General features: G+C 44.5%; 1 protein-coding gene across 1 annotated transcript; it reads right to left on the bottom strand.

The window, feature by feature from the left end:
- Positions 1-690: 690 nt before the first annotated feature.
- Positions 691-5152, bottom strand: LOC135553224 (amine sulfotransferase-like). Its single transcript, XM_064985400.1, is given in 7 exon segments — positions 691-1094; positions 1348-1522; positions 2303-2397; positions 2654-2780; positions 2906-3108; positions 4889-4948; positions 4951-5152. Coding segments are annotated over 7 exon segments (903 nt in total). The 5' UTR covers positions 5030-5152; the 3' UTR covers positions 691-930.
- Positions 5153-11029: the final 5877 nt, after the last annotated feature.

Below are 11029 nucleotides of genomic sequence, written 5' to 3'. Positions count from 1 at the left end.
AAGGGGGGGACCAACTCCATATTAATGCCCATTATTTTGGAATTAGATGTTTGACGAGCAGGTGTCCACATACTTTTGGTCATATAGTGTAATTATGTTTTGTCATACTCATGGTATACTACGGCTGTCAGCCAATCAGCATTCAGGTTTCGACCACCCAGTTTATAATAGTGGATACACCCTTATGTTATACTATTTTTAGCTATTTTTATTTAACCTTTATTTAAACTTTATTTTTCCTTTATTTAACTAGGCAAGTTGGTTAAGAACAAATTCTTATTTACAATGACGGCCTATCAACAGGCAAAAGGCCTCCTGTGGGGACGGGGGCCTGGGATTATAAAATATATTTTTTTAAATTACAAAATATAGAACAAAACACACATCACGACAAGAGAGACAACACTACATAAAGAGAGGCCTAAGACAACAACATAGCATGACAGCAACGTTTACACACGTTTCCTCCAGACCGGTTTTAGACTTTTTCCATTTTGTTCCAGCTTTCGATACGAATGTTTTCCACTCAGAACATTAGACTAATTTACTCGACCCACTGCTTGGTTCCAACTCAGCATCCACTTCCTCCATCTTCCCCGCCCTACGGGCTCAGCTATACTGTCAGCGAGCGTTCTTTTGAATTAACATCAAAATAAAAATAAATATTAATTCAAATAAAAGATCTGAGTCTGACATTATTGTTTCATTTAATTACTCATCAAGGAAGTGATCATTATTAGAATACAGAAAAATAATGGTTCTGGGATTGTCCAAGTTTTGGTACATTCAACAGATAATTGACATGAATGTCGTTAGCAGAGTGTCCACTGGGAGGTTTGCGGAGGCAGAGCTGCAGGCTCCTCCCTTCCATCACTGTAGACTTGCATCGCCATCCTTCCAAGTCTGGACTCACCACTGAGCTGTTGGAACTCATGAACGTGAGGAGGTAGAGGAAGGGAGCGAAGGCTCTGATTGTTGAGCCATGTCCCAGACGAACTTCAGAGTCCGGATGTCCTTCATCCGTTCCTCAAAGACCTGGTCAAACCTCTCACTCTGGGCCACTGTGAACATGTTCTTCCACTCCCCGATTTTACCTGCCACAGCACAACCAACACATCATTATTCAGAGTAACAACATTATAAAATGGTTTATACACAGTTTATTTATAAACAGTCCCCCTCCCTCCCTAATCTCAGGCCCATATTCACGAAGCGTCTCAGAGTAGGAGCGCTGATCTGGGATCAGGCCACTGTGTCCATGTGATCTTATTCATTATGATCTGAACTGGCACAACTGATCCTAGATCAGCGCTGTTATAGAGACACTGTGTGAATACAGGGCCTGACCTTTGCGTAGGAACTGCCCCTTTTTGAGAAGGTCTTCTGGTATGAACTCATAGTTGGCCTTGCGGTCGTTTTTCATGTTTTTGAACGTGGCTTTTTCCACTATCTTGTTGATGTCTGCTTCCGTCAGGTCCCTCTCCAGGAAACGGCAGATCTTCGTCACGGCTGTCTTCAGATCCTGAGGAAGGAGAAGCATGTCCATTTAAAGATGGAACCCTGTGCCTGGTCAAGTTTAATTTTAATTTTTTTATGTTACCTTTATTTTACTAGACAATTCAAAACAAATAAGAACACATTCTTATTTTCAATGACGGCCTAGGAACAGTGGGTTAACTGCCTGTTCAGGGTCAGAACGACAGATTTGTACCTTGTCAGCTCGGGGATTTGAACTTGCAACCTTTCGGTTACGAGTCCAACGCTCTAACCACTAGGCTACCCTGCCTCCTCTACACTCTAACCACTAGGCCACCCTGCCGCCTCTACTCTCTAACCACTAGGCTACCCTGCCACCTCTACACTCTAACCACTAGGCTACCCTGCCACCTCTACACTCTAACCACTAGGCTACCCTGCCGCCTCTACACTCTAACCACTAGGCTACCCTGCCGCCTCTGGGACACTCTAACCACTAGGCTACCCTGAACCTCTACACTCTAACCACTAGGCTACCCTGCCGCCTCTACACTCTAACCACTAGGCTACCCTGCAGTGGTGAAGGCCATCCTCCGGGACATTAACAATCCCCTGCCTGTGTGGGATCACATGCCAGTCCCACAGAACCTCTACACACTATGTCCTTTGTCTGTCTCTCTCTTCATTTCCATGTCCATCCTTGTTAATAAAATCGGAAAATTAGGTTGGAATATTGAGGGACAGGTAAAGTCAGGCTGGTTTGTTGTCTCTAGCTAGCTATCCAGGTCAGAGGTCATGGGTGTCAAATGAGTCTGTAATATCTTACCATGATCATGTCCTCATAGGTCAGAAACAGGATGTTGTACTGGTCTCTCTTACTGTGCCACTCTCTGATGTGGTCGAACCAGGACGAAGCACCAACTGTAGATCAGTAACAGGGTCATACAGGTCAATACAGTATTCATGGATTGGTCAAAAGTAGTGTAACTGTGAAAAAGGGGGTGATATTTAGAACACAGGCTGTCGGGTCATAACAGGCATGTGTCCCACATGGTACCCCATCCCTATTTGACCAGAGCCCTATTGGCCATGGTGAAAATGAGTTCACTATGTAGGCAATAGGCTATTCATTTGGGACAAAACCAATGGTGTTATATGAATGATGTCTTCACTCTACCATTCCCTGCTAACCACTGGTCCAGAAAGTCCTCGAAACTCTTTGGGGTCTCCAACATGGCCCAGTTAAAACACCAGTGATAGTAGGAAGTCACGTTGTCCTTCGGGTTCCGCATCACATAGATCATCTGAGAATGAGAGAGATATTTACAGCCCTACGGGCCTCCGTGTAGGACACACAGATACACATATACAGACACACACACTCTCTACAACTCTGTTAACATTCTCATTCTATCCTCCTTGTGCCTACCTTTGCCTTCTTGTCCCTCAGGCCTGGCGGCATTAGGACAGGGGTGAGGTGGGAGGCGAATAGCCGCGGGTTAGGGCGTAAGGAGTAGTCGGTGCGTTTTTCAATATACTCCAGCCACGGCATCATCTCCAAGTTGTTGGGATAGATATCACCCATCTCTGACTCACAGATAGAAGTGATGATCTGCTGTGTCCAGATGGTTCCTGCAGGTTAGGAAAGGTGTCAGTCATAAAGCTGGGCCCGACTCGGTGGAAAGGGGATTCGAAAAACAACAAAGCGGTCACCCTGCCAGAGCTGAAAGGGCTGGAGTAAAAACAAGCACTAAGACAGTTTAACTATTTCCTCATGAGAAACATTTAAGTTATATATATTACCCAAAACATACCTCCAGGCTGTGTATTGTTTATTTGACCAAGGAGAGTGATGAAGTGCTGCATCAGATAACCTGGCCTTCACAATCACTCGATCTCAACAACCCAAGTGAGATGGTTTGGGATGAGTTGGACCGCAGAGTGAAGGAAAAGCAGCCAACAAGTGCTCAGCATATGTGGGAACTCCTTCAAGACTGTTAGAAAAGCATTCCTTATGAAGCTGGTTGAGGGAATGCCAAGAGTGTGCAACGCTGTCATCAAGGTAAAGGGAAGCTACTTTGAAGAATCTTAAATATAAAATAGATTTAGATTTGGTGTGTTCAAACTTTTGACTGCTACTTTTATATATATAACACACAAACTCATTTAAAGGTTCTTCTTTATTTGTATTTTCATGTTGAAACCAAAAAAAGTGTTAAACAAATCTAAATCTATTTTATATTTTAGATTCTTCAAAGTAGCTACCCTTTTCCTTGATGACAGCGTTGCACACTCTTGGCATTCCCTCAACCTGCTTCATGAAAAATGCTTTTCCAACAGTCTGAAGGAGTTCCCACATATGCTGAGCACTTGTTGGCTGCTTTTCCTTCACTCTGCGGTCCAACTCATCCCAAACCATCTCACTTGGGTTGTTGAGATCGAGTGATTGTGAAGGCCAGGTTATCTGATGCAGCACTTCATCACTCTCCTTGGTCAAATAAACAATACACAGCCTGGAGGTATGTTTTGGGTAATTTTTCTGTTGAAAAACTAAAGATAGTCCCCCTAAGCGTAAACCAGATGGGATGACGTATTGCTGCAGAAGCTGTCATCAAGGCAAAGGGTGGCTACTTTGAAGAATCTTAAATATAAAATATAATTTGATTTGTTTTACAATTGTTTGGTTACTACATTATTCCATATGTGTTATTTCATAGTTTTGATGTCTTCACTATTATTCTACAATGTAGAATAAAACCCTGGAATGAGTAGGTGTGTCCAAACTTTTAATTTTGGTAATTTTGCTGTGGTCTCTTCATTTTATTTCCAGAGCTGTATATATATTTACTGTAACTTTTTCTCCCCAATTGGTAGTTAGTCTTGTCCCATCGCTGCAACTCCCGTGCGGACTCGGGAGAGGTGAAGGTCCAGAACCGTGTGTCCTCCTAAAAGCGACCCTGCCAAGCCGCACTGCTTCTTGACACACTGCTCGCTTTACTCGGAAGCCAGCCGTACCAATGTGTCGGAGGAAACACTAGAGCGCGATAGGACAAGGACATCACGGCCGGGCAAACCCTGCCCTAACAGCCGACCCAGATCGAACCCTGTAATGACGCCTCGAGCACTGCAGTGCCCAGACCGCTGCGCAACTTTTGGATATAAGTTACATTTTTCAATAATCAATGGATATCATTAATTTACAAATCCAAAAATGGATGTTCCAATCCCATTTCCCTTTAACTTTCTAAAATGCTGTTTTTATGCTCTCTACTTATAATGGTTTCTCAACCTCACTGATTACCTAAACAGAGCCGAGATCGCAACCTTTTTCATGGCTAGTACCCCCGTGTATGATAAGTGTTTCTAGACCATCTGAAAAGCTGTTTTTCCATCCAGCAGATTTGTCACTCACCTGACTTAGGGTAAGTGACCAGAAAGATGTCACTGTCCCGGATCTCAAAGCTCTGCAGGAGTCAATGTGCTCAGCGTTGACCAAATCCTTCGCAAACACATAGTCCTTGTACTTGACCAGGTCATCGGTGATCTTCTCCATAATAATGGTCGTTTTGTATAAATATTAGTATCTACAGTGGATATGAATAGATATGCTACAAAGAACCAAATGAAGTTGGAATTACAGCACGTTTAGACTTTGGAACGTGTGGTAAGGTTCGCGGAGTTATTAAGTAAGATTCACTGATGTTGCAATAATGTACACTCCCGAGTCGTCATTCTAACGCCCCGACATACATTGCAGTCGGTAAATATTCAGACCCCTTGACTCTTTCCACATTTTGTTACATTACAGCCTTATTCTACAATGGATTAAATCGTCCCTCCCTAATCAATCAAATGTATTACAAAAAAAACTGAAATATTACATTTACATAAGTATTAAGACCCTATATTCAATACTTTGTTGAAGCACCTTTGGCAGCGATTACAGCATCGAGTCTTGGGTATGATGATACAAGCTTGGCACACCTGTAATTTGGGAGTTTCTCCCAGTCTTCTCTGCAGATCCTTTCAAGCTTTGATTGGTGGAGTACTGCAGAGACCCTTGTGTTATACTAGTGGTTTACACCCTTGTGTTATACTAGTGTATACGCCCTTGTGTTATACTAGTGTATACGCCCTTGTGTTATACTAGTGTATACGCCCTTGTGTTATACTAGTGTATACGCCCTTGTGTTATACTCAGTGTAACGCCCTTGTGTTATACTAGTGTATACGCCCTTGTGTTATACGCCCTTGTGTTATACTAGTGTATACGCCCTTGTGTTATACGCCCTTGTGACGCCCTTGTGTTATACGCCCTTGTGTTATACGCCCTTGTGTTATACTGGTGGTTTACGCCGTTTTGTGTTGTACTGGTGGTTTACGCCCTTGTGTTGTACTGGTGGTTTACGCCCTTGTGTTGTACTGGTGGTTTACGCCCTTGTGTTGTACTGGTGGTTTACGCCCTTGTGTTGTACTGGTGGTTTCACTGTGTTGTACTGGTGGTTTACGCCCTTGTGTTGTACTGCCCCGACATACTGGTGGTTTACGCCCTTGTGTTGTACTGGTGGTTTACGCCTTGTGTTGTACTGGTGGACGCCCTTGTGTTGTACTGGTGGTTTACGCCCTTGTGTTGTACTGGTGGTTTACGCCCTTGTGTTGTACTGGTGGTTTACGCCCTTGTGTTGTACTGGTGGTTTACGACCCTTGTGTTGTACTGGTGGTTTACGCCCTTGTGTTGTACTGGTGGTTTACGCCCTTGTGTTGTACTGGTGGTTTACGCCCTTGTGTTAAACTGGTGGTTTACGCCCTTGTGTTAAACTGGTGGTTTACGCCCTTGTGTTAAACTGGTGGTTTACGCCCTTGTGTTAAACTGGTGGTTTACACCCTTGTGTTAAACTGGTGGTTTACACCCTTGTGTTGTACTGGTGGTTTACGCCCTTGTGTTAAACTGGTGGTTTACGCCCTTGTGTTGTACTGGTGGTTTACGCCCTTGTGTTAAACTGGTGGTTTACACCCTTGTGTTGTACTGGTGGTTTACGCCCTTGTGTTGTACTGGTGGTTTACGCCCTTGTGTTGTACTGGTGGTTTACGCCCTTGTGTTGTACTGGTGGTTTACGCCCTTGTGTTGTACTGGTGGTTTACGCCCTTGCGTTGTACTGGTGGTTTACGCCCTTGCGTTGTACTGGTGGTTTACACCCTTGCGTTAAACTGGTGGTTTACACCCTTGCGTTAAACTGGTGGTTTACACCCTTGCGTTAAACTGGTGGTTTACACCCTTGCGTTAAACTGGTGGTTTACACCCTTGCGTTACACTCGTGGATACACCCTTGTGTTAAACTGGTGGTTTACACCCTTGCGTTAAACTGGTGGTTTACACCCTTGCGTTAAACTGGTGGTTTACACCCTTGCGTTACACTCGTGGATACACCCTTGTGTTAAACTGGTGGTTTACACCCTTGTGTTAAACTGGTGGTTTACACCCTTGCGTTACACCGACAGCGAGGAATTGTGAAGAGCAGAATAAACAACCTCTGCATCATCAAAACAGTTGCTTTCCGAGGTGTTAAAGTTCAGTTTGTCATTGTTATGTAACTGCAGGCTGAAAAGGTACCCGTTGCCTGGCTTCGGCCCCAAGTGAGAGCAGGGAGAGCGGTAGACAGACTTCCAGTGTGTGAAGATAACCCTGAAGTGAGGGGTACACTTCTCCTCCTCTCATCTCTCTTACCTCTCCTTCCTCCCCTCTGTTCCTCTGGGTAGGAGTTAAAACCGGACTGGGTCTGGAGAGATGAACCTCTCCCACTGCCTTTCTCCCTGGCCAACCCTGACAAGGTACAGAAACGCAGACATGTTGATTCTGCTGTCACAGACAAGGGGTGTATAATACCAAGCTGAGACCAGTGTCGGTACAGAGATTTGTCAAGTAGGCCCACGTCTGAGACGGAGCAAATAAAGTTGACCATACATCATCTGACTTTAAGACGAAACGGATGGATGGGTTACTGTCATGAGGTGTTTTGATAAACTACACTTCCTAAACACGATCATATTGTCAAAGTAGGTCATTTCAGAGAGAGAAAAGCCAGACGGTGAGCCACCAGAGGTTCTGACAGTAGCACTGCATCTAGTAAAAGCTGTGGAATTTACATTTCCTAAACACAACAATAAGCAAAGTGTATCTAGCAATATAGCTCATCCAGCAGCTCCTGCAGTTAGGAATGGCGCCGAAGGAAAAGGCCGTTTTACGATCCCGTAACCAATTGCGTGTTTTTTCACGTTATTTGTAACTTACTTTGTACATAATGTTTCTGCCACCTTGTCTCATGACTGAAAAGAGCTTCTAGATATCAGGACAGCGATTACTCACCCTGTACTGGAGGAATAATTTTTCTTCAACAAGTCAGACGAGAAGAATTTACTTCAGACGCTCGACAAGGCCCTCATCCCCGTCATTCGCAGGAGAAAGAGACAGGGGTATCGGGGACGAAGGTCTGGGTGCCTTGTAAGGATCCGACGCCGAGAGGGTAATCTACCTTTACCATCGGTCCTATTAGCCAACGTACAATCAATCGATAATAAAATAGACAAACTACGATCACCTATATAGTCTACCAACGGGACATTAGAAACTGTAATATCTTATGTTTCACCGAGTCGTGGCTGAATGACGACATGAACAACATACAGCTGGCGGGTTTTACACTGTCTTGGCAGGATCGAACAGCGGCCTCTGGTAAGACAAGGGGCAACGGGCTATGTACTGTATATTTGAAAACAACAGCTGGCGCACGAAATCTGAGGAAGTCTCAAGGTTTTGCCTGCCTGAGGTAGAGTATCTCATGATAAGCTGTAGACCACACTATTTACCAAGAGAGTTTATCTGTATTTTTTGCAGCTGTCTATATACCACCACAAACCATTGCTGGCACTAAGACCGCACTCAATGAGCTGTATAAGGCCATAAGCAAACAGGAAACCGCTCATCCAGAGGCGGCGCTGATAGTGGCCGGAGACTTTAATGCAGGGAAACTTTAATCCATTTTACCTCATTTCTATCAGCATGTCACATGTGTAACCAGAGGAAAAAAACTCTAGACCACCTTTACTCCACACACAGAGACGCGTACAAAGCTCTCCCTCGCCCTCCATTTGGCAAATCTGACCATCATTCTATCCTCCTGACTCCTGCTTACAAGCAAAAACTAAAGCAGGAAGCACCAGTGACTCGGTCAATAAGAAAGTGGTCAGATGAAGCAGATGCTAAACTACAGGACTGTTTTGCTATCACAGACTGGAACATGTTCCGGGATTCTTCAGATGGCATTGAGGAGTACACCACATCAGTCACTGGCTTCATCAATAAGTGCATCGATGACGTTGTCCCCACAGTGACCGTACGTACATACCCCAACCAGAAGCCATGGATTACAGGCAAGATCCGCACTGAGCTAAAGGGTAGAGCTGCCGCATTCAAGGAGCGGGACTCTGACCCGGAAGCTTATAAAAAAAATCTTGCTATGCCCTCCGACGAACCATCAAACAGGCAAAGCATCAATACAGGGCTAAGATTGAATTGTACTACACCAGCTCCGACGCTCGTCAGATGTGGCAGGGCTTGCAAACCATTACAGACTACAAAGGGAATCACAGCAGCAAGCTGCCCAGTGACACAGGCTTACCAGGAAAGCTAAATGACTTCTTTGCTCGCTTCGAGAGCAAGTAACACTGATACATGCATGACAGCATCAGCTGTTCCAGAAGACTGAGTGATCACACTCTCCGTAGCCGATGTGAGGAAGACCTTTAAACAGGTCAACATTCTCAAGGCCGCAGGGCCAGACAGATTACCAGGACGTGTACTGTGAGCATGCGCTGACAAACTGGCAAGTGTCTTCACTGACATTTTCAACCTCTCCCTGTCTGAGTCTGTAATACCAACATGTTTCAAGCAGACCACCATAGTCCCTGTGCCCAACAACACGAAGGTAACCTGCCTAAAGGACTAGCGACCCATAGCACTCAAGTCTGTAGCCATGAAGTGCTTTGAAAGGCTGGTCATGGCTCACATCAACACCATTATCCCAGAAACCCTAGACCCACTCCAATTTGCATACCGCCCAAACAGATCCACAGATGATGCAATCTCTATTGCACTCCACACTGCCCAGTACCACCTGGGCAAGAAGCAATGGTAGACTGGCCGTCGGGAGCAACAGGACATTTCCCGGTGGCCTGAGGGTCGTTTTGGCCTGTCCCGAATAGTCAACTTGACCAGCGATAATATAGCAAGAAGGAATGAGTTGACGGAGAATCCACGTATCAGGCGCGACTCTCTCGCTACAGTGTCCCCGCGGCAAAAAAAATGACATCAGCTCTCTCCGCGACGCACATAGCAACCGTCTCTACCTGCTTCTCTACGGATAACATTTTGGACACGTCGCGCGGCGAAATGGACGGTCAGAAGAGGAAAGGCGGAGCAGAGAGGGAGAGAATAAAACAAGAGAAATGCCCTTTGCCACAGACGCAGCTAAATAAACGACATGTTCAGGGACCAGGTTGGTCAAAAACACCAGCTAAACCACACACACACACAGTGACACCCAGCATGGCTAGCTAAGTAGCCTAGGTAATAATAGTGACACAACGGCCGGTAGGCGAAACAGTTTGCACAGTCTTACGTCTTCGTGGAGGAATTATATAATAGCAACATAGCGATCATAATATGCCATTGAAGGCAATATGTTTCAACTAGTAAAACATCGTAAAAAAAATAGTAAACCTAGACTATGGACTTGCTGGCATTCGGTCATGACTCATGCCGCATACGCTGGGGAAAGCGCACATACACTGTACAGAGAAACAGGCTACAGTAACCTAACCATAATGCATGCATGAACGTAACACAGTCAGTAGCCTGTGTGACACAGCACAGGCAATGACAAAGATCATTAGCACCATTAGTACCAGCTCTACTACAATAATATCCAGCTCTGGGGGGGGGGGGGGGGGAATGAAAAGATCACGATGTACAGACACCAGTGAGTAAACATTGAGTAAGTAAACATTATCATTATCAAACATTATCTAAGTAAACAGTGAGTAAACATTGTAATCTACATTTTTTTGTTGTTGTTGTAGGAGGAGTTCATTTTCGACTTTTGTACTATGCTTACATTGTTGTAGCTTATGTTCAAGTTCAGTGGATGTTGTGAAGATTTTTTTTGATGCTTGAATATAAAGATAATCATTTGACCATTTGAGCTAACTCTGTATATCTCATTCTCTTTAAAAAAAAGTGTAGTCTAATAGTTTGGTGTGTCGAGCCTTGTGCATTTCTATGTGCTATGATTGGTATATTCCTAGTGAGTTTATGAGGGTGCAGCCATAGCCATACATTACCTTGAAAACTCAGGTTACTTGTTGGTCAGCCCCAAATGTTTGTATTTTGTAATGTGGATAACTTCTTCCAAGATGAACATAGTAGCCAAATGTACAACTAGTTTGTACCCGTTACATCAACAAATAGGCTTGGACTACAACATTTGCGTTCAGGTGG

Source organism: Oncorhynchus masou, chromosome 13 (genome assembly GCF_036934945.1).
Source record: "Oncorhynchus masou masou isolate Uvic2021 chromosome 13, UVic_Omas_1.1, whole genome shotgun sequence".
NCBI lineage: Eukaryota > Metazoa > Chordata > Actinopteri > Salmoniformes > Salmonidae > Oncorhynchus > Oncorhynchus masou.
Note: the sequence above shows the minus strand (reverse complement) of the source record. Positions and strands in the feature narration are given on the sequence as shown.